Here is a 26,399-nt window from a genome sequence, read left to right on the forward strand (position 1 = left end):
GTAGGTGAATTCCCACTCTGAGAGACAGAATTTAAAAAAAAATTCAGGAAATCAGATTGTATGATTTTTAAAGAATTTATTTGTCTTGCACTGCTGAACATAAGTATTTGAACACCTGAGAAAATCAGTGTTAATATTTGGTACAGAAGCCTTTGTTTGCAATTACAGAGGTCAAACGTTTCCTGTAGTTCTTGACCAGGTTAGCACATACTGCAACAGGGATTTTGGCCCACTCCTCCAAACAGATCTCCTCTAGATCTGTCAGGTTTCGGGGCTGTCATTGAGCAACACGGAGTTTCAGCTCCCTCCAAAGATGTTCTATTGGATTTAGGTCTGGAGACTGGCTAGGCCACTCCAGAACCTTGATATGCTTCTTACGGAGCCACTCCTTGGTTATCCTGGTTGTGTGCTTCAGGTCGTTGTCATGTTGGAAGACCCAACCACGACCCATCTTCAATGCTCTGACTGAGGGAAGGAGGTTGTTGCTCAAAATCTCACAATAAATGGCCCCATTCATCCTCTCCTTAATACAGTGCAGTCGTCCTGTCCCCTTCGCAGAAAAGCACCCCCAAAGCACGATGTTACCACCCCCATGCTTCACAGTAGGGATGGTGTTCTTGGGATGCAACTCATCCTTCTTTTTCCTCAAAACACAAGTGAAGTTTAGACCAAAAAGTTCTACTTTGTTCTCATCTGACCACATGACTTTCTCCCATGCCTCCTCTGGATCATCCAGATGGTCATTGGCAAACTTCAGACGGGCCTGGACATGTGATGACTCGAGCAGGGGAACCTTCCGAGCAATGCATGATTTGAAACCATGACGGCGTAGTGTTCTACCGACAGTGACCTTTGAAACTGTGGTCCCAGCTCTCTTCATGTCATTGGCCAGCTCCTCCCTTGTAGTTCTGGGCTGATTCCTCACCTTTCTTATCAGTGATACCCCACGAGGTGAGATCTTCCATGGAGCCCCAGTCTGAGGGAGACTGACAGTTGTCTTTAGCCTCTTCCATTTTCTAACAATTGCTCCAACAGTTGATCTAATTTCACCAAGCTGCTTGGCAATTGCCCCGTAGCCCTTTCCAGCCTTATGGAGGTCCACAATTTTGTCTCTGGTGTCTTTTGACAGCTCTTTGGTCTTGCCCATGGTAGTAGTTGGCGTCTGACTGACTGTGGGGTGGACAGGTGTCTTTAAAGAGCTCAGACAGGTGCTACTAAGTTAGATTAATGAGTGGAGTAGAGGTGGACTTTTTAAAGGCACGGTAACAGGTCTTTGAGAGCCAGACTTCTTGCTGTTTCTTAGGTGTTCAAATACTTATGTTCAGCAGTGCAAGACAAATAAATTCTTTAAAAATCATACAATGTGATTTCCTGAATTTTTTTTTAATTCTGTCTCTCAGAGTGGGAATGCACCTACAATGTGAATTTCAGACCCTTCCATGATTTCTAAGTGGGAGAACTTGCAAAATCTCAGGGTGTTCAAATACTTCTGTTCCTCACTGTACATCAAGGAGGTGAATGAGTCTCAGGAGGGCAGTATTTTCAATATGAAACCAAAATCAAGACCACGGGTGCATGGCTTCAAACTTTAGGAAAGTTCAAAACTAATCTTACAAAGCATTATTTTACTGAAAGAGAGGTTGATGCTTGTTACACACTTTCAGCAGAGGTAGTGAGTCAGTCAACAATGGCTTCACATGCTTGGAACAAACATAGATCTATACGCAAACAAAAAAGTTAACGAAATACAAAAAAAAAAACATAATTGAGGGACCACTCGGTCTTTTTCTGCTGTCACTTCTTTATGAATTGACAAGCTTCATTGTCACTAAAACTCAACACAGAGCTTCATCTTTTGTCCACACAGCAATCTCTCCACTGTCCATATTATCCATTGCAGGCTGCTTTACTTGGTGTATGAGGAGCTGCAAAAATATACCTCAAACAGCAGTGTGTACAGTGCATAAAGGAACCCTGAGCACCGAATCACACCAGTGCGTCACCAAACCATAGAGGTGTGAACAGGGGCTGACTGACAACTCATGGGGCCCCCGGGCAATAGGGGATCATGGGGCCCGTGTCCTTGCCCAAACTCAAAAAAGCCTATGAAAAATGTAACAGGGGTATCTCATGGGGCCCCTACTGACCCCGGGTCCTCAAGCAGTGCCCGAGTTTCCAAATGGTTAGTCCACCCCTGGGTGTGAATGAGCCCCCTCCAGAACTGGCCATGGGCTACAAAAGCAGACAGATGGCCTCCTATACAAGACAGATTTCCACACGCAGTTCATGGATTTGACTGGGCCTGCTGCATTTTCCTCACATGGCTTTGTCAGGTGAGACAGAGGACAAAGAAAAATCTTGTCACAGCCTGCTCTTCACAAACAAACGTGGCGCTAACCAGCTCACTCCCGCCCCATCCAGTTTATGAGGCAGCACGGATTCCAGTAATTGGAGGAAGAGTATATTCATGTCAGTAATATCACAGGACACAAGAGTCCTACTGTGGTTACTACGCGTCCAATATTATCCACCCCCCCAACACTCCCGACGTGAGTTCTTTGATTGTTCAACCGGTTCGCACCGGCTTTTAGCGGATTGACGTCAATGAAGCACGTCTCTCGCCGTAAGCCCTCCCACCTTCCATTCCATGGCAAGGTGATTGGCGGAAGGACAGGACACGTCACGGCTCCTATATAATCCCGGTCGGGTGACGCAGGCAGGCCGGCGTAGCTGTATGGTATGCGTGCGTTGCGTCCCATGCTGTTTACTGGTTACTGAGGAGAAGTCAGAGAGAGGAGGTCGGGGCCGCGTCCAAGCCGTCTGTGGAGCCCACAACACCGCACCCTAGCTACGGGAGACAGCCGTCTGCTGTATGCCCCATCAGCGCCCGCCCGTTGGCTGCTCCAGCGATTCTTCCTAGGGACCGGCTGTATGATTAAGATACAATCTTCAATGAGTAAGCATAGCCCTGTAAGTATAACGGCGGTGTGTGACGAGTGGGCGGCAGGTCCGTGTTCCATTGGTGCTGCAATGTGTAGGCTGTGCGAGGCGATCTCCTGTGTAGTGTGCCAGCGCTCTGCCATTTTCTGGTGTCTCGTGTCTTGCCGGGGCCATTTTCAGCTGATAGGATCTGCACACATTCGATGCGACACAGTGATAGCGGTGATGGGCGGCCGTGATTTCCATGGCGTGTTGCATCGCTCAGCCATTCCAGCTCAGTGTGGGGGATGGAGTGCCAGGACCATGTTAGGTCTGGTCTGGACAGTCCGCTCTCCTCTGGAGGTCAGCACCTCGCCCTAGCGCTCAGCCGGATGCCTCCCTCTGCCTGTTGCTTTATACATCTCTGTCCTCCATAGCAGGGAAGTGTCCACACTAGGAGGGCTCACGGCTCCTCAATCCTCCATCTCCCGGTTGTTATTGAGCGTCCTTTGTTAGACATGAAGCCATTCATAGAGGATTAGAGGCAGTGCAGTCAGCCAGGGATTATCCGGAGAGGGCTGCTTTGGGATTTCTCTTGGAATCGGTTGGGAAGGGGGGGGGGGGGTCGCTTTCGCATTTCAGAAGGGGGTCTGATTTGGGCATTTGTCTTTGAATTGGTTCAGGGAGGGGGTCTAATTTTGGTGAATTAGAGGGGGATGGTCTGATTTAGGGAATTGTCTTGGAATCGGAGGGGGGGTCTGATTTGGGGAATTGTCTAGGAATCGGAGGGGGGGTCTGATTTGGGGAATTGTCTAGGAATCGGAGGGGGGGTCTGATTTGGGGAATTGTCTAGGAATCGGAGGGGGGGTCTGATTTGGGGAATTGTCTAGGAATCGGAGGGGGGTCTGATTTGGGCATTTGTCTTTGAATTGGTTCAGGGAGGGGGTCTAATTTTGGTGAATTAGAGGGGGATGGTCTGATTTAGGGAATTGTCTTGGAATCGGAGGGGGGGTCTGATTTGGGGAATTGTCTAGGAATCGGAGGGGGGGTCTGATTTGGGGAATTGTCTAGGAATCGGAGGGGGGGTCTGATTTGGGGAATTGTCTAGGAATCGGAGGGGGGGTCTGATTTGGGGAGTTGTCTTGGAATCGGAGGGGGGGTCTGATTTGGGGAGTTGTCTTGGAATCGGAGGGGGGGTCTGATTTGGGGAATTGTCTAGGAATCGGAGGGGGGGTCTGATTTGGGGAATTGTCTAGGAATCGGAGGGGGGGTCTGATTTGGGGAATTGTCTAGGAATCGGAGGGGGGGTCTGATTTGGGGAATTGTCTAGGAATCGGAGGGGGGGTCTGATTTGGGGAATTGTCTAGGAATCGGAGGGGGGGTCTGATTTGGGGAATTGTCTAGGAATCGGAGGGGGGGTCTGATTTGGGGAATTGTCTTTGAATTGGTTCAGGGAGGGGGTCCGATTTGGGGAATTGTCTTTGAATTGGTTCAGGGAGGGGGTCCAATTTTGGTGAATTAGAGGGGGATGGTCTGATTTAGGGAATTGTCTAGGAATCGGAGGGGGGGTCTGATTTGGGGCATTGGCTTGGAATCGGAGGGGGGGGGGGCTGTTTTGGGGAATTGGAGGGGGAGACTCTGATTTGGGTTATTTCTTGGAATCGGTGAAAGGGGGTGGGGGCGTGGTCTGATTTGGAGAATTTTTTTGGAATTGGGGAGGAGACTTTGATTTGCGGATTTGTCTTGGAATCTGTGAAGGGGTGGGGTCTGACTTGAAGAATTCTTGGCATCTGTTAAGGGGGTGCAGCCTGATTTGGGGATTTGACGAAGAATTGGGAGGTGGAGTGGGGTCTGATTTGGGGTTTGGCCTGAGGTGGAGTAGGGTCTGATTTGTGGATTTGTCTCGGAATTTGGGAGGGGTGTCTGCATCTGATTTGGTATTTGTTCTGGAAATGGGGGTGGATGGATTTGGGGGGGTGACTATTTTGGGCTTTAGTCTTAGAATGGGGGGGGGGGTGTCTGTTTTCAGATTAGTCTTCAGCTGGACCTTTAACCACTTCCCGCCTAGTCTATAGCAATTTGATGGCATGGCTTTTGTCGTTCCAGGTGGACGATGCCGGTAGCATGTGATTTCTGTGACCAGATGACATGACAGTTGTAAACAATGGCTTTGATTCATGCGATTAACAATTGTTAGCTGTGAGTGGTCACATGATGCAGACAGGGCCAATGATGGCCATATCACCATGCTGTGACTAATCTCAACAAAACAATCGATTTCATTTACTAAAATGGTTCCTTATGCAGGCCATAGACGGGTTGTTTATCGATATTCGCACCGTTAGTGGGGCAATGCCGTCGGCCCTTTTTCGTGGATCTTATTTTTTTATCGATCATGCTGGTGAATCCACGAAAAATGGCCATTTTTCATAGACATCTGTGGCAGCAACGGCTTCGACTGATTTTTTTTTAATTTATCGGCCAATAAACAGCCTGTCTATGGCCAGCCTAATAGCAGTGAATTTCATTGTAGCAATCAGAATGTGTTAACTGCTTTCCCGGCACCCTATAGCAGATATACTGTTACAGGGTGGCAGGGGTGTGCAACATCGTGTGTGTGTGTACACGTGATTTTGCATTTCCAGGTAGGGGGTGAGCGCTCTACCCACACCGCTATTCGCGGCTGTCACCCGGCCGGTGATTACCGAGCATCTGACGGGGAGGAGGACTGTTTTGTTTCCTCCTCCCTATCAGCCCAGGCACACTTCTCTGGATGGCTGTGCACTGTGTGAATACAGTGAAGCACACAAACACCCACTGCCCAGAAAATATAAACTTATTGAAATTCTAGAAGCCTGGCTCACTTTAGTGCTTACATGTATTGGGACTTTTTTTTAGCAAACACATGTCGCAGAATACATTTTGGCTGAAATTTTTGACAATATTTGATTCAATTTTTTTACTGGACATGTTTTATAGCAAAAAGTCTAATATTTTTTCTCAAAATTGTCAAATACCACCAAAAGAGAGCTCAATTTGTGGGGAAAAAAGGTGTAAATTTAATTTGGGTGCAGTGTTGCATGACCGCGCAATTGTCAGTTAAAGTAACGCAGTGACGTAACACAAACCGCTTCTGTAACCGCTTCCTAACCGCCCTATAGCAGAAATACTGCTACAGAGCGGTATGGGTGCACAACATTGTGTGTGTGTATACACATATATATTTCGCGCTCCCATGGTGTTCACTCCCCTCCCAGATGGTGTCAGATTGCCCATCAGTACACCAGTCATCACATTTAACCCCTTGATTGCCAGGAAGACGCTCTTGCACAATAAACCTCCGTTGCTAGTATAGTGTCTGAATGGATCAATTTCTTTGATCAGGTCAGCATTTTACCAGCATTCACATTAGTATAGCATCACCAAAAGCACAGCGTTAGCGGTATCAGCCCCGACACCTGCCAGCACCTGTTTAGCCCCTATGGTTACCCCCCCCCTTCTTCCCCAGCAAGTGCAGTGTCAATAGGTCACTGTCACTTGATACACTGCACACAACCGCAGTGTTCGCAGAATCAGGCCTGATCTCTGTTAGCACTTGTCAGTAAATTTTGATGACTCTCATATGCAGCAGAGTGCCAGTACTAGTATCACGCTACCTTTTGGTGAACTGGCGAGTACTAGTGGCCTAGTACATCCTGGTCTTTCACATATCTCTTAGATTGTAAGCTCCCAGGATCAGGCCTTCCTAACCCTCTTGTATTGAACTGTATTGTCTCCCGTTATATTGTAGCGCTGAGCAAACTGTTGGCGCCATAAATCCTGTATAATGGGAGGCACAGTGGCTTAGTGGTTAGCATGTCTGCCTTGCAGTAAATGGGTCATGGGTTCGATTCCCAACCATGGCACCTCCTACATGGAGTTTGCATGTTCTTCCTGTGCTTGTGTGGGTTTTCTCCGGCTACTCCAGTTTCCTCCCACATTCCAAAGACCTGCTGGTAGGTTAATTTGCTCCTGTCTAAATTGGCCCTAATATGTGCATGTATGAATGTGAATTAGGGACTTTAGATTGTACGCCCCTTGAGGGTTAGGGACTGATGTGAATGTACAATATATACAGTATGTAAAGCGCTGCGTGAATTGACAGCACTATAGAAGTACCTGAAATAAATAAAAAATGCCAGCACTGCAGTATGACTTGGCGACGTGGTGAGTCCCATAAGTGCAGTACAAGCCGGTGCGGTGACTAGCACAGGTACAGTGTAAAAATGAAGAAAAAATAAAAAAACTTGCTCCTCCTATGCGCACATACCTGTGTGCACAAGCATTGACCCTGTGGCGGTATGTAAACAGCGGTTGCACCATACATGTGAGGTATCGCTGTGAACGTCAGATCAAGGGCAGTAATTCTAACACTAGACCTCTGTAAATCTAAAATAGTAGCTTTTAAAGCGTTGCCTATGGATATTAAAAATGTATGCAGTTTGTCGCCATTGCACGGGGCATGCGCAGTTTTAAAGCATGTCATGTTTGGTATTTATTTACTCAGCATACCATTATCTTTTATATTTTACCAAATAATTGGCCAATATATTGTTTTGCGCATTAAAAGTAAAAAGTGTGGTGTGTTTTTATTTGCTTTTGAAAAATTGCTGTGTGAGTACTATGTGCCATAAAAAATTGTAGTACCCACCATTTTATTCACTAGGGTATCTGCTTTAAAAAAATACATGTTTGGGGGTTTAACTTAATTTCCTAGCAAAAAATACTGATTTTATTTTCATGGGAACAGAATGTCAGAAAAGGCTTGATCTTCAGGTGGTTAGAAGAGTGAATGTGTGGCATAAACTTCTAATGCTGGGCATAAAACGCCCCCACCCCCCAGACGACGCCTTTTTGGAAAGTAGACACCCCAAACCATTGAATGCATGTTGAATCAATAGAAGAATTAATTTTTTACAAGTTTTTGGAAAAATATTTACACAAAATTGTCACTTAAATGATTTATTGCTCACACATGCCATGGGTATATGTGGAATTACTCACCAAAATACATTCTGCTACTTCTCCCGAGTATGGGGGTACCACATGTGAGACGTTTTGGCAGTCTAGCCAAGTACAGGACCCCAAAATCCAATAAGCATTTTCAGGATTTTAAAGGACTTTATTTCCTCATTACATACACTTCCAGACTACCTATCAGTTTCGGAGGCCCTGAAATGCCAGTGTAGCACCTAACCCCCCCAAATGACCCCTTTTTTAGACACCCCAAGGAATTTGATAAGAAGCATGGTAAGTATTTTGCAGATCTCATTTGTTGCCACATGTTTTTGGAAAATGAAGGAAAAAAAATAAACATTTTTTTTTTATTTCAAAACCTTGTGAGAAAAAATGAGATCTGAAAAATACTCTCCATGCCTCCTTTTTAAATTCCTTGGGGTGTCTACTTTCCAGAAAGGGGTCATTTGGGGGGTTTGGTGCTATCCTGGCATGTCAGGGCCTTTGAAAGCCTGAAGGTGTGTAACTTCATTACCCATCACAGTTTCGAAATGGTCATTGGATTTCAGGCTCCTGTATGTGGCTAGCTCCCAAAGTCTCACACGTGGTATCCCCTTACTCAGTAGAAGTAGCAGAAAGTATTTTGGGGTGTAATTCCACATGTATCCATGGCTTGTGCGAGAAATAAATCATTTAAATGACAACTTTGTGTAAAAAAAAAAAAAACTTCTGAAAAAAAATAAATCTTCCATGGACTCAATATGCCTCAGCAGATAGCTTATGGTATCTACTTTCCGAAAAGGTCATTTGAGGCTGTTTGTACTATCCTGGTATTTTAGCACCTCAAGAAATGTGATGGGCAGTCAAAGCAAAAGCTGTGTAAATTCCATTATCTATACCATAGCTTGTAGACGCTATAACTTTCACACAAAGCAATAAATATACACTTACTGGGATTTTTTTAACCAAAAACGTGTAGCCGAATACATTTTGGCCTAAATTTATAATTTACTTTGCATTTACTATATATTTTTTAAAGCTGAAAGTAAAAAATAGTTTTTATTCAAAATTTGATTTTTTTGTTTATAGCGTGAAAAATATAAAAAGTGCGCGGGTGATCAAATACCACCGGAAGAGCTCTATTTGTGTGAAAAAAAGGACACAAACTTCGTTTTTGAATTAGTGCAGTACCGAGTAGCAAAAAGAGGCCTGGTAAGGAAGGGGGGTTAAATCCTCAGGAAGGCAAGTGGTTAAGATGACTTTTTTTTTTTTTTTTTGAAGAGTATACTTTTTGTAATTCTGGTATTGGATAATTCACTTGTTTGATAAAATGAGTTTGATTTTTTTTTTTATTTGCAATGAATATCATATTTTGAGCTTTTGATGCACTTTAAGAGATTTTGTAATTGGTTAGAGTGCTACTTTTTTCTTTGTCACTTTTTACCTTGTTTGAGGGAGAGGTTTCAGCTGCTTTTATTTATAGATTTATTAAATTTTTTGGTTAATTAGGTATTTTCTAGTGGCGCTATCCATACCCTAAACTAAGAAAAATATATAATGTTTGGGGGTTGTCATCTTCAGGCCTAAAATGATTTTTTAAAACTTGTGCAAAAACGGCTCTGGCAGCGAAAGGGATAAAGGGATAAGCCTTATGTTCCCCTTTCCTGATGAGAACCCAATCGGTGCTCATTACACTGCAAGGTCTCTCCCCTCCCTGCTAGCGCCCGGGTGCTGTGCTGGAGACGGGCAGGGAGGGGAAGGAGGAGGAGATAAACGGCGCAATGTTAAAATTATTACATGTTTAAGTCGCCATAAAGCCCCTTTGTTTTTAAAAGCCCCAGACACTCCTTAAATCTCCTTTGATTTTAAATACGGTTTTAGTTAAAAAAAAAAAAAAAAAATTTTTTTTTTTTTTTTTTTTAAATCTGGATATGTAGATTGGATCTCCAATTTAGACCATGGACAAGTAGTTTTTTATTTTTTTTTTCAAAAGTTTCCACACCCCTGAACATAGGCTATCTGCAGGCAGCTCCAGACACTTAATACCTAGGAATGGCTTATTCATGGTGTACAGACCACTTCACCTTTTGAAGATATGGCAAGTGTAGGCTGGGTATTTAAACGCTCTACAATCACATGGTGTGATTTGAGTGTTCATAGTCACAATTTCTTTTAAAAAAAGAACAATCTTGGAAAGAAGATAAAGAAAATGTCCTTGTGGATGGGTGTGTTTGTGTTTTTTTTTTTTTTGTTTTTTTTTTTTTTTGTTTTGTTTTTTTCTCTCCCTTGTTTTCAAAACAGGTGTGCTTTGTTGTAGTCAAATGCAGGTACAGAATGAACAACGGCTCTTATGGATGTTTAGATGTCAATTTTATTGTACACTTTGCAGACTATATAGCAGTGGTGCACAGAAATTCCGTTGCCGAAACAGATACCAAAAATGCATGTAGCTGTAGACCGAGCCAAAAATGTCTATTTGGGGGTGGGGAGGCTCCATTTTTTTTTTTTTTTTTTTTTCTTGGGAAAAGGGACCGCTCATTCTCTGAGCTATAGTGAAGAAACAAAGCCAACAATTGTATTTAAATACAGGCACTGGCATAGTGACAGCCAGTGAGGGATCCTCTGTATACACTGCTCCTCTCCTGCCTTTCTCCCCCTTCACATCTGCAGTACACACAGTCACCTGTATCGGCTAAATTTTTCCTGTTGGCAAAATCCCGCTAGGGCTGTTTTCAGCTGATATGTTTCGGCGGCCGTAATTTAGGTGCACCCCTACTATATAGATGTGTACAGCCAGGATCTTATATTAAGATAAACATTGATTTGTAGACTTGCCTCTGTATCTTCTGGGTGTGAGAAGCTTGGGAATTTTTTTTTATATTGGCTATTGTACTTAACAATATTGTACATTATCATCAGTCCTGTCCTCATTATCATCAGTCCCTGTCCTCAAGGATCTTACAATTGAAGGTCGCAACCTCACAAACACACCACACACTCCAATTAACCTACCAGCATGTCTTTGGTGTTGGGGAGAAAACTGGTGTACTATGGGGGGGCCCACTTAAATTGGTACCAAACAAGTCAACTTTTTTCTTTTTTTTTATTTTGCTGCTAATTCTTAGACTTTTTGACCATCCCCAGATGGTGCAGCTATCACATCTATTTCAACAGAATAAGCTGCCCAGCAAATGTTGCAACAAGCTGTTTACCATTGACAAGAGAGCCCACAATGATCAGTTTTTGTTCCCGTAGAACCGTTATCCTACGATAAAACTATTGCAACTGCAGTGTGAGCTGAAGTTTTGCTTCAGTTTTACTATATCCAAGTCTGCTCGTACATTTAACACTCCCCTCCCCCAGACTGACAATGCGGTGGTCAAAAGGTCAGATCTTAGGATTGGCAAGCTGCAATATATTTTATTTTGGGCTTAATACCACTTTAAGCACAGTGACACGCAAACTCCATTGTTGGGGTTCAAACCAAAAACTCTAGTGCTAAAAGGCACAAGTGGTAAGGACAGTTACAGCAGAAAGCTATGGATTCACATCTATCAGAAGTTGCTGTTAAGATGACACGTGGTCATAGATTTATAGTAAAGTGAGTTGTTGCTGTTCTGGGCTTCAAAGACCTCTGATCATGAGAGGTAAATGATATGAAGCAAATTCCACCAGCGATAAACCTGTGACACTTAGCAGGTGTTTGACCTAATTCATCAGTTTCTTGTGTAGTGCATGCCATACATTGGTCGAATTCTGAAAGCCCTTTCTTTTGATAATTGTAAGTAAGAATTTTATTTCGAATTTCATACCATTAGTGGGCTTTGGCCAATTTTTTACTTTTTTTTTTTTTTTAGCTAATTTCTAATCAATGATAGAGAATTGTTCGAGAAATATATTTGAAAATGAAATGGGCATGGGCTGTGAACCAGAAACAAGATTATTCCCAGCCACATTCGTTCCTGTAGCAACATGAGGTAAAATTGAAGGCTTGGTTGGTCAAATTCCAAAAAAATGGTGGCACAATCGGATTCCAAAATGCACAATTTCTGATTTTCTAAAGCACATTTGTTCAAAATGTGCCCATGTATGGCCTATATAAGGCTTGTATGTTTCCAGCCTTACCATCTTGTTCTCGACATTTTAATTTGGCAGTAGACCATTGTTTCAGTTAATCTGATAAACAAGGCCCATAAGAGTTGCTGTTTGGATTGGAAAAGTTAGGTGTTCCATTCTAAATGTAAGTCTTCAGGTTTTTGGCATTGCTCTAGATTTATCTTCTGTACTGATTTCTGATAATGCTTTCATTTAGCCAAGCATTCACCTAATGCTAATTCCATATTTCTTTTTCTTTCAACAGCAGTTCTGTGGTGTTCTTGGTCACACATTTATGGAGTTTCTGAAGGGCAGTGGAGACTACTGCCAGGCACAGCATGCCCTATATGCAGACAAGTGAACTGTAGAAGAAATTCATTACTACTCCACCAAGAAACCCCCCTAAGAGCGGTCAACTTGTTCACGAAGTGTTGGATTTATTTGGCAGCGCACTTTATGTAAGGGGCTGATATCTGGATGGGGTAAACCTCAGTGCACTGCATTTCTTTTGCCTCGGTATTACTGGATTGAAGATTTGCTACTTGTGGGGAGGCTCATTTCACATCCATTGCTTCCATCAACGCAAGCACTGAGAAATTTATGTGGAGTAGAGTGAAGTTGACTTCAGTTTAACATTTCTTTTCAGATTAACTTTTTGTTTTTATTCGCTTTTGAGTATTGCACGATTTTTTTTCTTTAATAAAAATGGCCCGAATGAACCGCCCAGCTCCTGTGGAGATAACCTACAAGAACATGAGATTTCTTATTACTCACAACCCCACCAATGCAACCTTAAACAAATTCATAGAGGTAAGTCAAATCTTTATTATTGGTTCTGTTTGGCACAATGTCTTGGAGCCTGTCTCAATGGGCTTTGGGCTTGTCAATGGCTCTGTGATGTGCTAAGAAAGCACATATGTCTTACACGGCAACACACCAGTGTGTTTTGTGCTGCGTTGCAAAAATGTTTTACTTGAGTGTTGGTAGCCCATGTATTTAAACAAGGATGTCATGGTGTGAATTGACCCGTTAAAAAAAAAAAAAAAAAAAAAAACCCTGTAAAAATCTAATTGTAAATCGGGGGTTCCCTGGAAAGATCACTGCTCTCCTGCCAAAGAACCCCCCTGTAATACAGTGAGGTCCCTGCTGGAAGACTTCACAATCGCTACCAGGAACGTCAAACAGTAGCAGGAAAGGGTAACAGTTTATCTTTGCAGGTAGTCCTTGGAATCACAACTTGATTTTAGCAAGCTACTTTAATTTAATGATCAAGGGGGAAAAAAAACTACGTTCTTGTATCTTCAGTCTTTGACACGTCTGTGTTCTGATGTTGCTTGCATAGCCTGGTTTAAACTTGCCTTTTCAGGCAAACTCCTTTAGATTTTTGTTCAACTGCCGTGCAAGTGGATACATATGTAAAGTGTTTAGGTTTGACCTATTCTTTTTGGTAAATCTAAAGGAAAATTGTATAATGTATGGCCAGCTTAATGCACCAGGTTAAACCTTTTAATGTAAGCTGGGAAAATCTTGTCAAGATTGGATCGTGTGAATATCCCAAATCAATAACTATTTTGCAGAGCGAGCAGCGCCCATTGTCAGAGCTATACCTGTCCAGAGTCAGATTAGTTTACAAATGCAGCCCAAAAGTTTTCTTTTGCCAGGGGAAATGAGAGCTCCTTGTTGAGGTAGCTGCCTCATTAAAGTCAGCTGTGGTTGTTTTTTGGTTACTCTTACAACGTAATGGTCATGCAATAAGTTTGAAAGTAGTATTGCTCCCTAACCTTTGTTAAATGACTTCTAAGCCCTAAGAAAACTTGCCCAAGCATACAATTTACTGCATGTAAGGTAACAATTGTTAATCTCTGTATGTACCAGCCTTGGGTCCCTCAGCGCAGCCTCCTGAACATCGTCTGGGAGTCACTTGCCAGTGGGGGGGTGTTTATGGACCGCCACAGTCCCTCAATTAGCTTGAAGGATGCAGGGGGTGGTTTGCCAGAGGGCTGTGTGCATTAACACAGGGATGCAGCCATTTGGGAGTGGACACAAGGGTCTCCACATCACATCAAAAACGGAGCCACACTAAAATGGTAATAGGGCTGGCTGAGTAAGATAGTAAAGTAGCACCTAATGTAACTGGGGACCATTTAGAATGAATGGCACTTTAGCGCACCTGTCAAACAATAGCACATTTTAATACTGAATGTGAGCTTTCATGTTCCATGTTGCACAAGTGTGTGAATGGGTCCTTAAAGTCCTAGCTTGGTGCAACTTTTGTATGCAATGATTATGTGGAACTATATCAAATGCCTTGCTGGAATCATGATATGCTATGTCCACAGCACCACCTTGGTCCAAAACATTGGCAATCTAGTCGTCAAATACAGTCGAATTTAGTCTGACATGATCCGTTGTCGGTAAAGCCACGCTGTTTTGGATCCAGCAAGTTGAGTTTTTATGTGATCAATGATCTTCCTTTTTCAGGAGGTTGGATAGGTTGTGGGGAGTTTACCTTTTCAACTTTCACTGCCAGGTCTGTACAGACCTACAGTACTGCTACCAGCAGGCCAGGTCTGTAAGCCGACTCTTCCGCAGACTTGAATTTAGAAGGCAGCATCGCTACAAGCCGGGTCAACTGTGCTGTGGATGTGTAGCAAAGCATCACCCCCAGTGTTGGTGGCATAGGCAAATGTGTGCTTTGGTCCCATGCATGCAAACTTTCAGAAATGTTTTATTTTTCAATCTATTTAGCAGGAATTTTGCAAAATTTGATTATTTTAGTGTATTCAGCAAAATTTTTTGCTTTGATAAACATTTGCTACTAATTTTTAAAGGTCCCATAATATACACGCACTTTCTTTTTATTCTGCTGGTCATGTGCTTCTGAAAATACATGGTTTGAGGTGGTCTTTCACAACTCGGAAAGCTGTAATGGAAAAAATGCAAGAAATGGTTTGCGCCCCCCCTTCACTTTAGACCCCCATTAAGGATTAAAAGGACATTATTTGCTCATTTAGATTCAGCCCTGCAGCCAGCAATTTCTGCCATGTCAATTTTCCAGACTATTTCTAAGTTAAGACAGACCATAAACCTGTTCTAGACCTTACTCTCCTATAAGTACAGCTGATGCCATTGGTCATGTTGTGTTGATGCTGTTGAAAATGTCTGACATGGCTCAAGAATCTGTGTGCATTCGCCGGATTTTGATTTAAAGATTCTGCTGAGTATGCTATAAGAAATGTTGTCTGTGCATGTCCTTTTAATGGCAAACTCTTCAGTGTGAAATCCCTTGACAAACTCATGAAGGCAGTTAGTCCTTCTCCACAAGAAAATACCCAAGTCTCATACCCCTGTGGCTTCTACCTCTACTCAAAATAAGGAATATTTTGTTTTCCAAGAAACCAGCCTCAGAACCAAGGCTTTAATACTTGTGTTTCAAGTCCTAGCCCACCAAGCCTTCTCAGAAGCCCTCTTCACAATGAATGGGCACCCCCTTTTGAGGGAGTGAATGTCTGTCTGGTGTCTGCTTTAGGCTGGCTCAGGAATGACCTGGAGGTTTGGGTCCTATGTCCTCTCTGAAGGGTACAAAGTAGTTTCTATTGTCCCCTCCTTGCAATTCACCAAAGGAAGAAGGCAGATTTGATGTCTGCCTTGCACTTGTTTTCTTTAGAAACGTTTTTCAAGGTTTCTGGTCAAACCTGTTCAGTTCTCAAAATTGAATTTACCTAATACTGGACTTGAATTGCTCAACTGATTTCTTTATCTTACAAAATTGCAGAATTTACCAGATCTGTCTTTACTTCTCATCACTTGAAATCTTCCTGTGTTTTGCTGAGCACAGGGCAGTACTTCAGTTTTTGGCACTGCCATTTGGGCTCTCCCCTGTACCCAGCGTGATCACGGAACTGCTTATCGGACTTTGAATCCAAAACATGCCAGTGATTACCTGGTTGACCTCTTGCTGAAGGATTCCTCAGATAGGACTTTGTCTACCAGAGTCCATTGGACCATTCATTTTGTCTTAAACACTTATAATCCACTTTCCAAAGTCTGCTCTCCAATCCTCATTGTCTGGAGTGCTTGGGTCTATTGAGGGAAGATGGCCTCTTTAAGGATCAGCTATGGTGCTGTCATGTCACAATTCCGCCACTCAATTCACTTCTGTTTGAGGGTTCCCTTTGCCCAATTGCAATCCAGATCCATTTTAATCTGACTTTTTTGAAGGTGTGCAACAAGCAGATCCAATCCTTGTATCAGCCAGTGCTTCTTTCCAGTCAAGCGAAGGACTCCATTGACGTGGTGGAGCCAATCCTGCCCTGCAGTTGGAGAAAGTCTTTCCTTTAACGAGCCATGAGAATGACAGATGTTATAATTATTATACTGGATTTATATAGTGCCAACAGTTTGCTCAGCACTTTACAATATAACGGGAGACAATACAGTTCAATACAAGAGGGATAGGAGAACCCTGCTCCTTGGAGTTTACAATCTAGGAGTGAGTGCAATGCACACCCTGTTGGGGGGGGAAATATGATCCACAGGATTTACAACTACGAAGTTCCAGAATATTGATGGGATCAGACTGTCTATAACTATGCACCCCCTTGTGCGAGATTCTTCCAAGCACCCCCCCCTTGTATTGTCCTATGTAGGTGCGTGCGCCTATTGGCACCATTTTGTTGGTGGTATTCAGATGTCAACATATACTGTTGATAAGTGTATTTCTCTGCAGTTCAGCAGGGAAAACGATGAGGGTTGCCAAAGGCGGAGGATCCTAATCTCCCAAGCTGATGGGGCAATAAAAGTTAATATAAAGAGCATTCTAATGACAATGTATGCTTACAAAAGACCTTATTACACATACTGTCAGTATGTATAAAAAAACAAAAAACAAAAAAAAAACAGTATGATTAATAGAAAATTAAAAAGAAAAAACCCTTTAGGACATCAAAGATGGGATGTCCGAGAGGACTAACCTGAATGATAAATTGTCAGGATACAATTAGTAATATAAAATATAATACATATACAGTGATATAAATATAATCCAATCATCAAAAGATAAAATCAAACAAAAGTAGAAATACAAACAATAAAAATAAGAATAAAAACATAATACACCAACATAACATTGCGATGACAAAAATGTAGTAGATTAAACCACAATGGAGTAAGGGTAACAATAAATATAAGGTATGCATGTAAACAAAAATCAGGATAATTAATACAGGGGTGTATATAGAGTAAGCATAATATGGAGGTCAGCACCATAATTATAATATAGCATAGTAAATATAGTAAAATATATCACACTCCTCCAGATATAAATATGAAACAGAATAAAATGGGGATAAATAAATAAAAAATAAAGAAATAATGAAAAATCTTCCGAGAAATAATATATTCACATTGATGGACCTGGATAAACTCAACGGTATATTAACTGTTATCTATAAAACAATAAAAAAAAATATAAAAAATCTGATCATTTACTCTGCTTTCAAGAGGCAATTACAACAGTTCATGAAAAAATATCCAAAGGGACAAGCGCAGAAATTTTTCTCAAACTTTTCTTGCCTAATTTAGTATAGTACTTGTATGGGAAAAAAAAAATCGTGTGACTAAGACGTGCATGCTCAAACAAAACCATAAATGACATCCCTTCTTAAATTTTAATCGGTCTTAGACTTTTTGTAATTTTAGTAACCTATTCATTTTCAATAGACTGGCATGCAGAAAAAGGACGCTCATTTATCCGATACTCTCATTGTGTATACAAAGCATGACATTCTGGCTCTCAGCAGTCCACATTCTGGGAGTGGGCAATTGGAAGATGGTTTTTCTAAGCCGTCAATGAATAGTAAGACCAGACATTGAGCCTAGAGATAAGATGAACACATTTTATAGCAAAGACCATAGATCTAACCTGAGCAGTAGATGCTCCTGGTAATTTCTTGGACTACATTCCAACTGTCTTATGCCTTCCTTCTGAACTTTCCTTGACTGCTGCACAAGATGGAGGAAGGAGTCCTGGGGGTTCATTGCACCAAATGGCCCAGAAGATCATGGTTAACAAACGTACTGACTAAGTGCAGACCAGGCTCGGCCACTTTCAAACAGATTTACTGGCCCAATTCCCATCCTATCCTTCTCATCCCTGGATTAACAATCTAGCTGTTTAATTGCAAGTCCTAAAGGATAGGAGTCTGATTCAGTTATTCCCAACTTGCTCTAAGCACAGAAAGCAAAGTCCCGTAAGATTTATCGCATGTGGAAGGCTTTTTATGCATGGTGCAAGGAAAGAAGGCTTAGTGTTCACCTTTTTCACAAAATGGGAAGAAGTGAACCAACATCCTACTCTGTGGACAATTGCACCGGCTGTGTGTAGTGATGGCTAATTGCCCATGGAGGTATGTTCCGTGGTGACCAGAGGGATGAAGAACTTGTACTACAATCTTAGGGAACACTTGCCCTTGGGTTTCAGCCTTTCTTTTACCAGTGACTGGCCTTCAATGTACCCTCAGTGGATGTGTTCCTGCTATATCTATGGTCTTCAGAAACCCCCTTGCCCTGCATTCCTGTGTAGGTTTTCTACTAAACATTGCTTAGATCTTCCTCAATTTGGACGTGTCATCTTCGGATCTCAGCCTGGTGCTCTGTTTTTAAAGCGGAAGTAAAGGCTGTAAATAAACCTCCCCCTGCATGTAATGGCATGTACTAGTATGCATTGTATACTAGCACGTTACAAAAGAGAAACTAGTGTGCATGTAGCCTTAATATGCCAAAAGCAGCACAAATCAAATACTATAAACAATTCCTGCAGTGCTCACATATAAATCCTTTGAAGAAATGGCATGTATGACAAGCTCTATTTGCCAGCTGCATGTTGCTTCAATGTTGTTAATGCAGTGCAAGCGTGTGCCTAATGACAGGTATAATAGGAGCAGGGCAAGGAAGGCTAACACTAATCCACTTACCATAATCGGGCTGCGCCCTAGCCTGTCAACTAGCCTGTATTTAATGGTAAAAAAAGACCGCACACTCTAGCCAGTAAAGGTAATCTGCAGCTTAGGGTACCCTTTCTTCTGAATTTTAAAAGGGCACATTCATTCTGTCTAACATTTCTCCAGAGACTTGTGGGCACTGCCATTTCTGAACATCTAGTTGCTTGGCTGGTTTATTTGACTACAATTTGTTTTGTTTCACAGGAACTTAAAAAGTATGGTGTTACTACGGTGGTGAGAGTTTGTGAAGCTACTTATGACACTGCTTTAGTGGAAAAAGAAGGAATTCAGGTGCTGGTAAGTATGGGACTAGAATGTTTGTTTGAGGAAGTGTCAAATGTCTGATTCTATATTCTCCCCCCCCCCCCCCAAGTGTTACTGCAGAACACATAGTACATTTCTGCTTTTTTCCACTGGTATTTTTCTTTGCATATCTGCTGAGCAAATGTTTGCTAAACTTACAGGATGGTAAGGACTTTAGTAACCCCAACATAGCTATGGATAGATGGGAGACTGCCTGTGGGATCGTCAATTAAATAAGGTCAGACACTGACAGAATATTTAAGAGCTTTTCCTTTTTGTTTGGCTCTTGCAATTTTATAATGTGCATAAAGGTTCAATTTTATCTAAGCGATGTACACTTGTACCCTCGTGTTTAATGGAAGTGAAATGTTTAAGAACGTCACCTCCTATCTGAAACTAAGAGCTTGTGTGAAACGCACTGCTGCCTTTCAGGAAAGACGTATGCTGACTGGTTGAAACGGCCAGCGGTTATGGGTCTGCTGACCAAACCATCTTGGCACTCTCTGGATTTGGGCTTCAGTGATGTCTGAAACCTGAGATTTATGGGACTGAGAGGAAAATTGTAGTTCACTCTACAGTATGCGACTGCACCAAAAGAAATGTAGTATCTAGACAATCAGTACTAATTGGGGCGCATGCGCATATTTATCTGGAATTGTATGTTTACAGAATATCCCACTCCTATAATGCAAAGCCCTCTTTATTTTGTCCACTAAAAATACCTATAAAGTTCTGGCCTGCGAAGTTCTAGGATCTGAGTTTCTTTTCTCTTCAAGGACTGGCCTTTTGATGACGGAGCCCCACCATCCAGTCAGATTGTAGATGATTGGCTAAACCTCCTTAAAGCTAAATTCCGTGAAGAACCTGGCTGCTGTATTGCTGTGCATTGTGTTGCTGGACTTGGAAGGTAAGCTGTGTGGGGGAATCCTGGTATGTGTGAAAAATGCTTTCATTTAGGCTATATGTCTATACATGTCTTGTCTGTTTTTACTACTTAAAACATTACCTTTTTACACTGAATTTTTATTTTTTTTCCACTGCAATGTGTAGTATGTCTTATGTTTTGGCGGAAAAAAAAACATTTTGTAGGGAACTTGTGCACACATGTACATGGTGGGGATTTTTTTTTTTTCTGAGGAAATGACTTGTCACAACACATTTAAGGGTTTTTAATGCACCACTACCAAATTTGTTTGTTTTTTTTCATTGGGATCCTTCTTCCTCCACAATGCATGGACACCAAAAACTCACACCTACTAAGTGACACCATTGTGACCTGTAAAACCCTTAAACGTTTCCTACTGTATACAGTTTTCAGTAACTAAATTTTGTCTGCTATATACTGGGAGCAATGGAACAATATTGTTTTCACATTGGTCTCTTATAACTTGGCATGGAATTTATAGGTTGTGTGGCATTTATTCATGCATTAACATTGGCATGATATTGTGTACGACTTAAAATGGCATTTGCAGGCACATTTCAAAATCTTGAACGCTATACACATGGTCAATATACATCAGTTATTGATCTGCACATAAAGTGTCATTTTTGAATGCGCCTCTGTGCAATCTGCTGTGGGTGTCACTATAATTCGAACACCCCCAAACCCAGAACAGAAGTAGTGTTTTCCTGTGCTGGATCGCATAGTACCATGCGATGCAGTGCGTTTTTTGAAAGTAGTGCCTGCTCTTTCAGCCCATTTATTGGAATCATACCACATGGAGTCAACTGACCCTTTGAAGAAAAATTTATGGAAAATGTAATTTTTAGCCTGAGGTATACATGGTTTGGCACTTTTTTTTACAGTTTGCAGCCCAAAAACTAGTAACCATATTTGTGCTCATAATATTGTACACTTAATGCTGGTGTCATAGATGAAGCTGCAGAAAATGCTTTAAAATGTTTGCCGACCTATGTCTGTAGTCTGCTAGTAGTACAACATTTTTTAACCTAAAGTAAAATGATACCAGCACAGATTGGCTAAGTCCGGTTTATGTCTAGAACCTAAAATTAATTAGCACTGCTAGTATTACAATGAAGTTTTTTTACCAACATTGTGACATTTTCAGTGGGTTATTTAACTCTTTTGCAGAGCTCCAGTACTTGTCGCCCTTGCACTCATTGAATGTGGGATGAAATATGAAGATGCGGTTCAATTTATAAGACAGTAAGTTTGTGCTGCTCTATGGTTATAAGCTAGTTGCTCACGCATACAAGCAAGGGCACTGTAGTCTGTTGGTGAATATTGTGCATTTTTCAGGCATAATGCCAAAGTCTGGAAGCAGTTGATGCAAGTTTTCCCATTTTTACCAGCATATTTCCAAGTGTGCACTGTCAGGCAGTACTGCAAACATATGCTGCACAGTTTCTGTGATTTTAAAAAGTTTTATGCCAATTTTGAATAACAATTTTTTTTTTCTATCCTCCTGTATGTTAAACATATAGGCATTCTTACTGTGTGTAGTTATCACAATTAAATCGGTGAAATCAAGGAGCGCTCCTTATAATATGAACCTAGCATAAGTAATTATTTACCATAAATACTGGAGGCCTGGTTAAATTCCTTTTTTAAAGGATCGCATGTACATGCAAGTTTCACATTCTAAAGCAGCTATTGCTATTTCTATTGATTTTGTTTTTTTTTTTTTTCCCTAGTCAGTTTAGGGATACAGTATTTAGCCTTGAGGTTATATTGCTGGCTACAGACAGATTGGACACAAGCAAATTTGTAGGTCAGCCTAGGATAACACTCCCACTAGTGTGTGTTCTCTCTGGGAGGAATAATGTATTCTCTGCAACTCTGCAGGGATAGGTTAAAGCTAGCCATGCACTTTTAAGATTTCATTTGTTCAGCCCTGCATACTAAAGATGAATAGGTTCTCCTATCCATGCTAAGTAGATGGTGGAAGCTGCCCTAATGGCTGCTATACCTGTGACCATCTGAACAGTAATTGTAGTCAGATGCAGTCACTGTTTTTGATATTCTTATTTTTTGTGGCTTATTCAAATCATAGTTTAAGCTGAGAGGGTGCCAACAGTGTTGCCCACATCCAGTGATAATTGATTTGGCCTTGGGTAGACTCTGCTTCCAAGAGGGATCTTTCTAGGTGCAAGAGTGTTCTTTAGGGTTAGCTCTTCGGAATATAGGTTTTTTATTTTTATGAATTTTTTTCTTTCGGTTTGGATTAAATTTCCCTTTATTGCTATCTTTGTGACCCTACCTCATTACAATAATTCTCCTGTGGCTGACCTAAGAAAAGGGGACTGATCTCCTACTCAATTTATAAAACACTGTGTTGAACTTTTTACAAACTATTTTATTTTTCAAGAAATAGACTGTAAAATGACATTACAGCTTCAAACTGTGTGTAAAAAAAAAAGTAACAAGGCACAACTGAAGTGTACATTTCAAAAAGACGCAATCATATAGAGTAAAGAAAAAGTTAAGATAAGAGAATCAGACTCCTTCTTGCTGGTAGTTTAGAATATTAATATTTGCAAACCAAATGAGTCTTTTTTTTTTTTTTTTTTCTTTTTTTTTCTTTTTTGTACAAGAGTATAATTTTACCTTGCCCTGTGCTCCATTTATGCATTTTGTTTGGGCTGCTTTGACCACTTCAGGTAAAAACCTGTCAATGTTTAGGAAGGTATATGCAAATATTGAAATATTAATTCCAATACGTGTAAATTTGTTTACGTGGGTTATAGTGTCTACAAATGGTGTATGTATGTTCAGCAACTTATTGGGGGAATTCTGACACTGGGTGGGAACTAACTGCCACTGACATCCCCAGTGACACTAATAGTGTTCAGTGCTAATAAAAAGCACTGACACAGGGCAGGAAGGGGTTAACTATGTGTGGTTTTACTATGTAGATGAGCTTTTTATTGCTCTGCACAAGCAGCCTGCTAGTGCTGACCTGACCCCTGGGAGAGATCTGTATTTCAACAGACCTCTCCCCTGTCTGCTCTGCCAGCGATCAGAGTTCCAGCCAGGACCCGGTGATTCCTGCTGCCCTGTAGCAGTACTTCTGCTATAGGGTAGTCTGGAAGCGGTTAATGTATTAAATGTAACATTTTATTGCAATGTACTGAACAATTCATTTATTGACTCTTGGTAAGATGTGTTCCATCGTGGGTTCTTTTTTTTTTTTTTTTTTTAAATGGAGAGAGATGTTGTTGCTTTTAATCTTGAAAGGAACATTGGTGATTGAGGCAGGTTTCAATCTGTCCAGTTAAGTCAATTATGTAAATATTGCGGTATCTGTGTTTAGTAACCAAGTGGGTAATGTACCCTGATTATAAAGTGACTGCCTTTTTTTTTTTTTTTTAATTCTCATCAAAAATGAAGAAAACTGGCTATTAAAATGCTCAAGACCCTAGTTCTTGTAGTGTTCTTTCCTTCACTTAATGTTGTGGTGGCTTTTTTGTTTTTTTTGTTTTTTTTTTCTTGTTAATCCAGTCTGGTTTTGTGTTAACTATTTTCTTCCTTTAACAGAAAGCGCCGTGGTGCATTTAATAGCAAGCAGCTGCTCTATCTGGAGAAGTATCGTCCGAAGATGCGGCTACGTTTTAAAGATTCCAATGGTCATCGGAATAACTGTTGCATTCAGTAGAAAATTTCTGGCTTCAGAAAACTGAATGAGAAATGCAAACCTGGACAAGATCCAATGCTAACACCTAGTTTAATGATTTTTAGGTCAAGTAATGCTTTGGAAAATGTGTAGGTCACTGCCCATAGCGGTTACAAAACTGCTGATGTCAAATAGTGAAGTAATCATGTAACTGAGCTTGAATTTGCGTATTTGTTGTGTTTTTAATTGATGTCCCTCCTAATTCTGTATAATCATGCAGTTCAAAAATTTGTCATTTTTGGTTTACTAAGACTAGTGTTCGCTAATAAAGTACACAATGCCAAAAGACTTGGCACACCTCACAACTTCACTTTCCTGTGCAATTTGTCAGTTTCTGGCAAGGTTTAAAAGAGGTTTCAGTATTTGCTGGCTGCTCACTGTATGTTTACATCTTCCACAATGTCAGGACTTGCACCCATCTATGGTGTACAAGTGACTTTTTTTTTTTTTTTTTTTTTCCCCTTTCCTAAATTGCCAATCGTTCAGACATTAAGTAGGCTTAATGCCATATACACCTTTCTGTTCTATAGAAGCACACAGACCACATAGTAATTCTCCAGACAAAGCCTTACTATCTGAATTTAATGTTTGCACCTTGTCGTGCATCTTGATATTGGAGGACCTTTATAGTGTTTTTATTTCTAGTAAAATGTTGCCTTTGTCTTGTGCAGGAAGTGTAGAATATGCCCTTTTTTTTTTTCTTTTTTTTTCTTTTTTTCTTCCGTAAATATTTTTAAAATTGTAGATGCTTTAACGTTGCTGAATTCTTAAAGGTCCTTTCTTTTACTGTACATTCAGACAGTTTTCCAACATTTTTTTGCTTTGATTTAATTTCACCCTTCCCTAGGGTTCTGCTTTTGCCAAGGCAGAGCTTAATGTCTGTAATATTTTGTATGCCTTTTGAGCTGTGTAACTTAATATTTGGATACTTGATTTGTTTTAATATGTAATTGATTATTAAAAAAAAGGTGTTCTGTATTAATGTTAGCTCAATCATATATTTATACTGTCTTGGGAATGTGTGGTGTTAGTACTGTGGGAGAAAAGTTACCAGTGTTCACCAGCTTGTAAAATGTAGTATGAAAGCAAAAACATCTAAATAAAGAAGGATATTAAATCTGCTGTTAGTGTGGGTTTTTGTTTAAAGCCAATGTTTGTCATTGTTCTTATAGATATACCTCAGAGCTGAAGTCTCATCAAATAAGATGAAAAGGTATGCAGCTTGTTTTCACTAATAAATTGGGCTAAATTTTGTTCAGACTGGTATCTGAATTTGACTTGATAGTGCCCTGGTCTAGTCACTCCTACAGCAGATATCCAACTTGGGAGGAGAAAGCAGCACAGGAAACCATCTGCTGTTACTGTACACAGTATACTTGGTGAAGTTGAAGCAGATCAATCACCCTGCTCTCTTCAATGAGTCAGAATGGGGATAGGAAAGAAACTTGTAAATCTTCTGAAATGTAGCAGAAAAAAATCTGCCAGATAGGGCTGTGTGAGCTGCACTGTTACAATTTAATACCTTGTTTACACTGCTAAAATATGTGAGTGGCTTGCAGTGTAAAGTACATGCTAAGTTCAGTGGATCGTTCAACACAAGGGCACATTTTTCCACATTAACAAGGGTTAAAGCTCTGTTAAGATTTAAAATGTTAGATTTGTTTCAGATTTCAACAGTTTTGGAGTGTCCCCATATAGTTGGTATAATTTTGGTGACTTCATGGCTGGTGATGCGATTCAGTGCATATCCTGCTATGTACAGTTGTATTCAAACTAATAGCAGTGTGTTGAAAAAAGTAAATAAAGCTCAAAATCCTTCTAATAGCTTTTATTTCCATACACACAAATGCATTGGGAACACTACACGTTCTATTCCAAATCAAAACAGGAAGAAAAATATATCAAATTTGTGGTGTTCCTCTAAAAAAAAAAAAAAAAAATTTTTAACAGTCTAATATTCACTTTTCTTCAGTGTCTGTATTCTTTACAAACTCAAACATTCATTTTATAAACTGAAATGTTTGAAGATTTTGCTTTCCTTTTGAATCACTTAATTAGTTGTATAAGCACTGTTTCTGAGAACTGCTGTACATCTGTGTTGCATGGAGTCAACCAACTTCTGGCACCTGTGAATTTACCAAATACCAATCATCCTGGTATTCCAGCCCAGGATGATTGGACTACATTCCACAGTTCTCTATTTCTTGGTTTTGCCTCAAACTGCATTTTTGATGTCACCCCACAAGTTTTCTATTGGATTAAGATTCGGGGATTGGGCTGGCCACTCCATAACGTCAATTTTGTTGGTCTGGAACCAAGATGTTGCATGTTTACTGGTGTGTTTGGGGTCGTTGTCTTGTTGGTACACCCATTTCAAGGGCATTTCCTCTTCAGCATAATGGAAGCAGGACCTCTTCAAGTATTCTGATGTATTCAAACTGATCCATGA

At 40.9% G+C, this 26,399-nt stretch overlaps 2 protein-coding genes across 2 annotated transcripts; both read left to right on the forward strand.

Annotated features, from left to right (window-relative positions):
• Positions 1-2,681: 2,681 nt before the first annotated feature.
• Positions 2,682-12,415, forward strand: LOC149459271 (uncharacterized). The gene is made up of 2 exons (XM_089681318.1): positions 2,682-2,970; positions 12,275-12,415. Exons 1-2 carry the CDS (start codon positions 2,932-2,934, stop codon positions 12,368-12,370), a joined length of 135 nt encoding a protein of 44 aa, XP_089537444.1. The 5' UTR covers positions 2,682-2,931; the 3' UTR covers positions 12,371-12,415.
• A 271-nt stretch (positions 12,416-12,686) lies between these two features.
• PTP4A1 (protein tyrosine phosphatase 4A1) lies at positions 12,687-25,072 on the forward strand. The gene is made up of 5 exons (XM_089681317.1): positions 12,687-12,819; positions 19,215-19,307; positions 20,090-20,220; positions 21,409-21,483; positions 23,815-25,072. The coding sequence occupies exons 1-5, from the start codon at positions 12,715-12,717 to the stop codon at positions 23,930-23,932; spliced, it is 522 nt and encodes a 173-aa protein (XP_089537443.1). The 5' UTR covers positions 12,687-12,714; the 3' UTR covers positions 23,933-25,072.
• The last annotated feature ends 1,327 nt before the right edge of the window (positions 25,073-26,399 follow it).

The sequence above is a fragment of the Staurois parvus genome, unplaced genomic scaffold (assembly GCF_062004578.1).
Source record: "Staurois parvus isolate SC_StPar_1 unplaced genomic scaffold, SC_StPar_1.0 ptg000264l, whole genome shotgun sequence".
NCBI lineage: Eukaryota > Metazoa > Chordata > Amphibia > Anura > Ranidae > Staurois > Staurois parvus.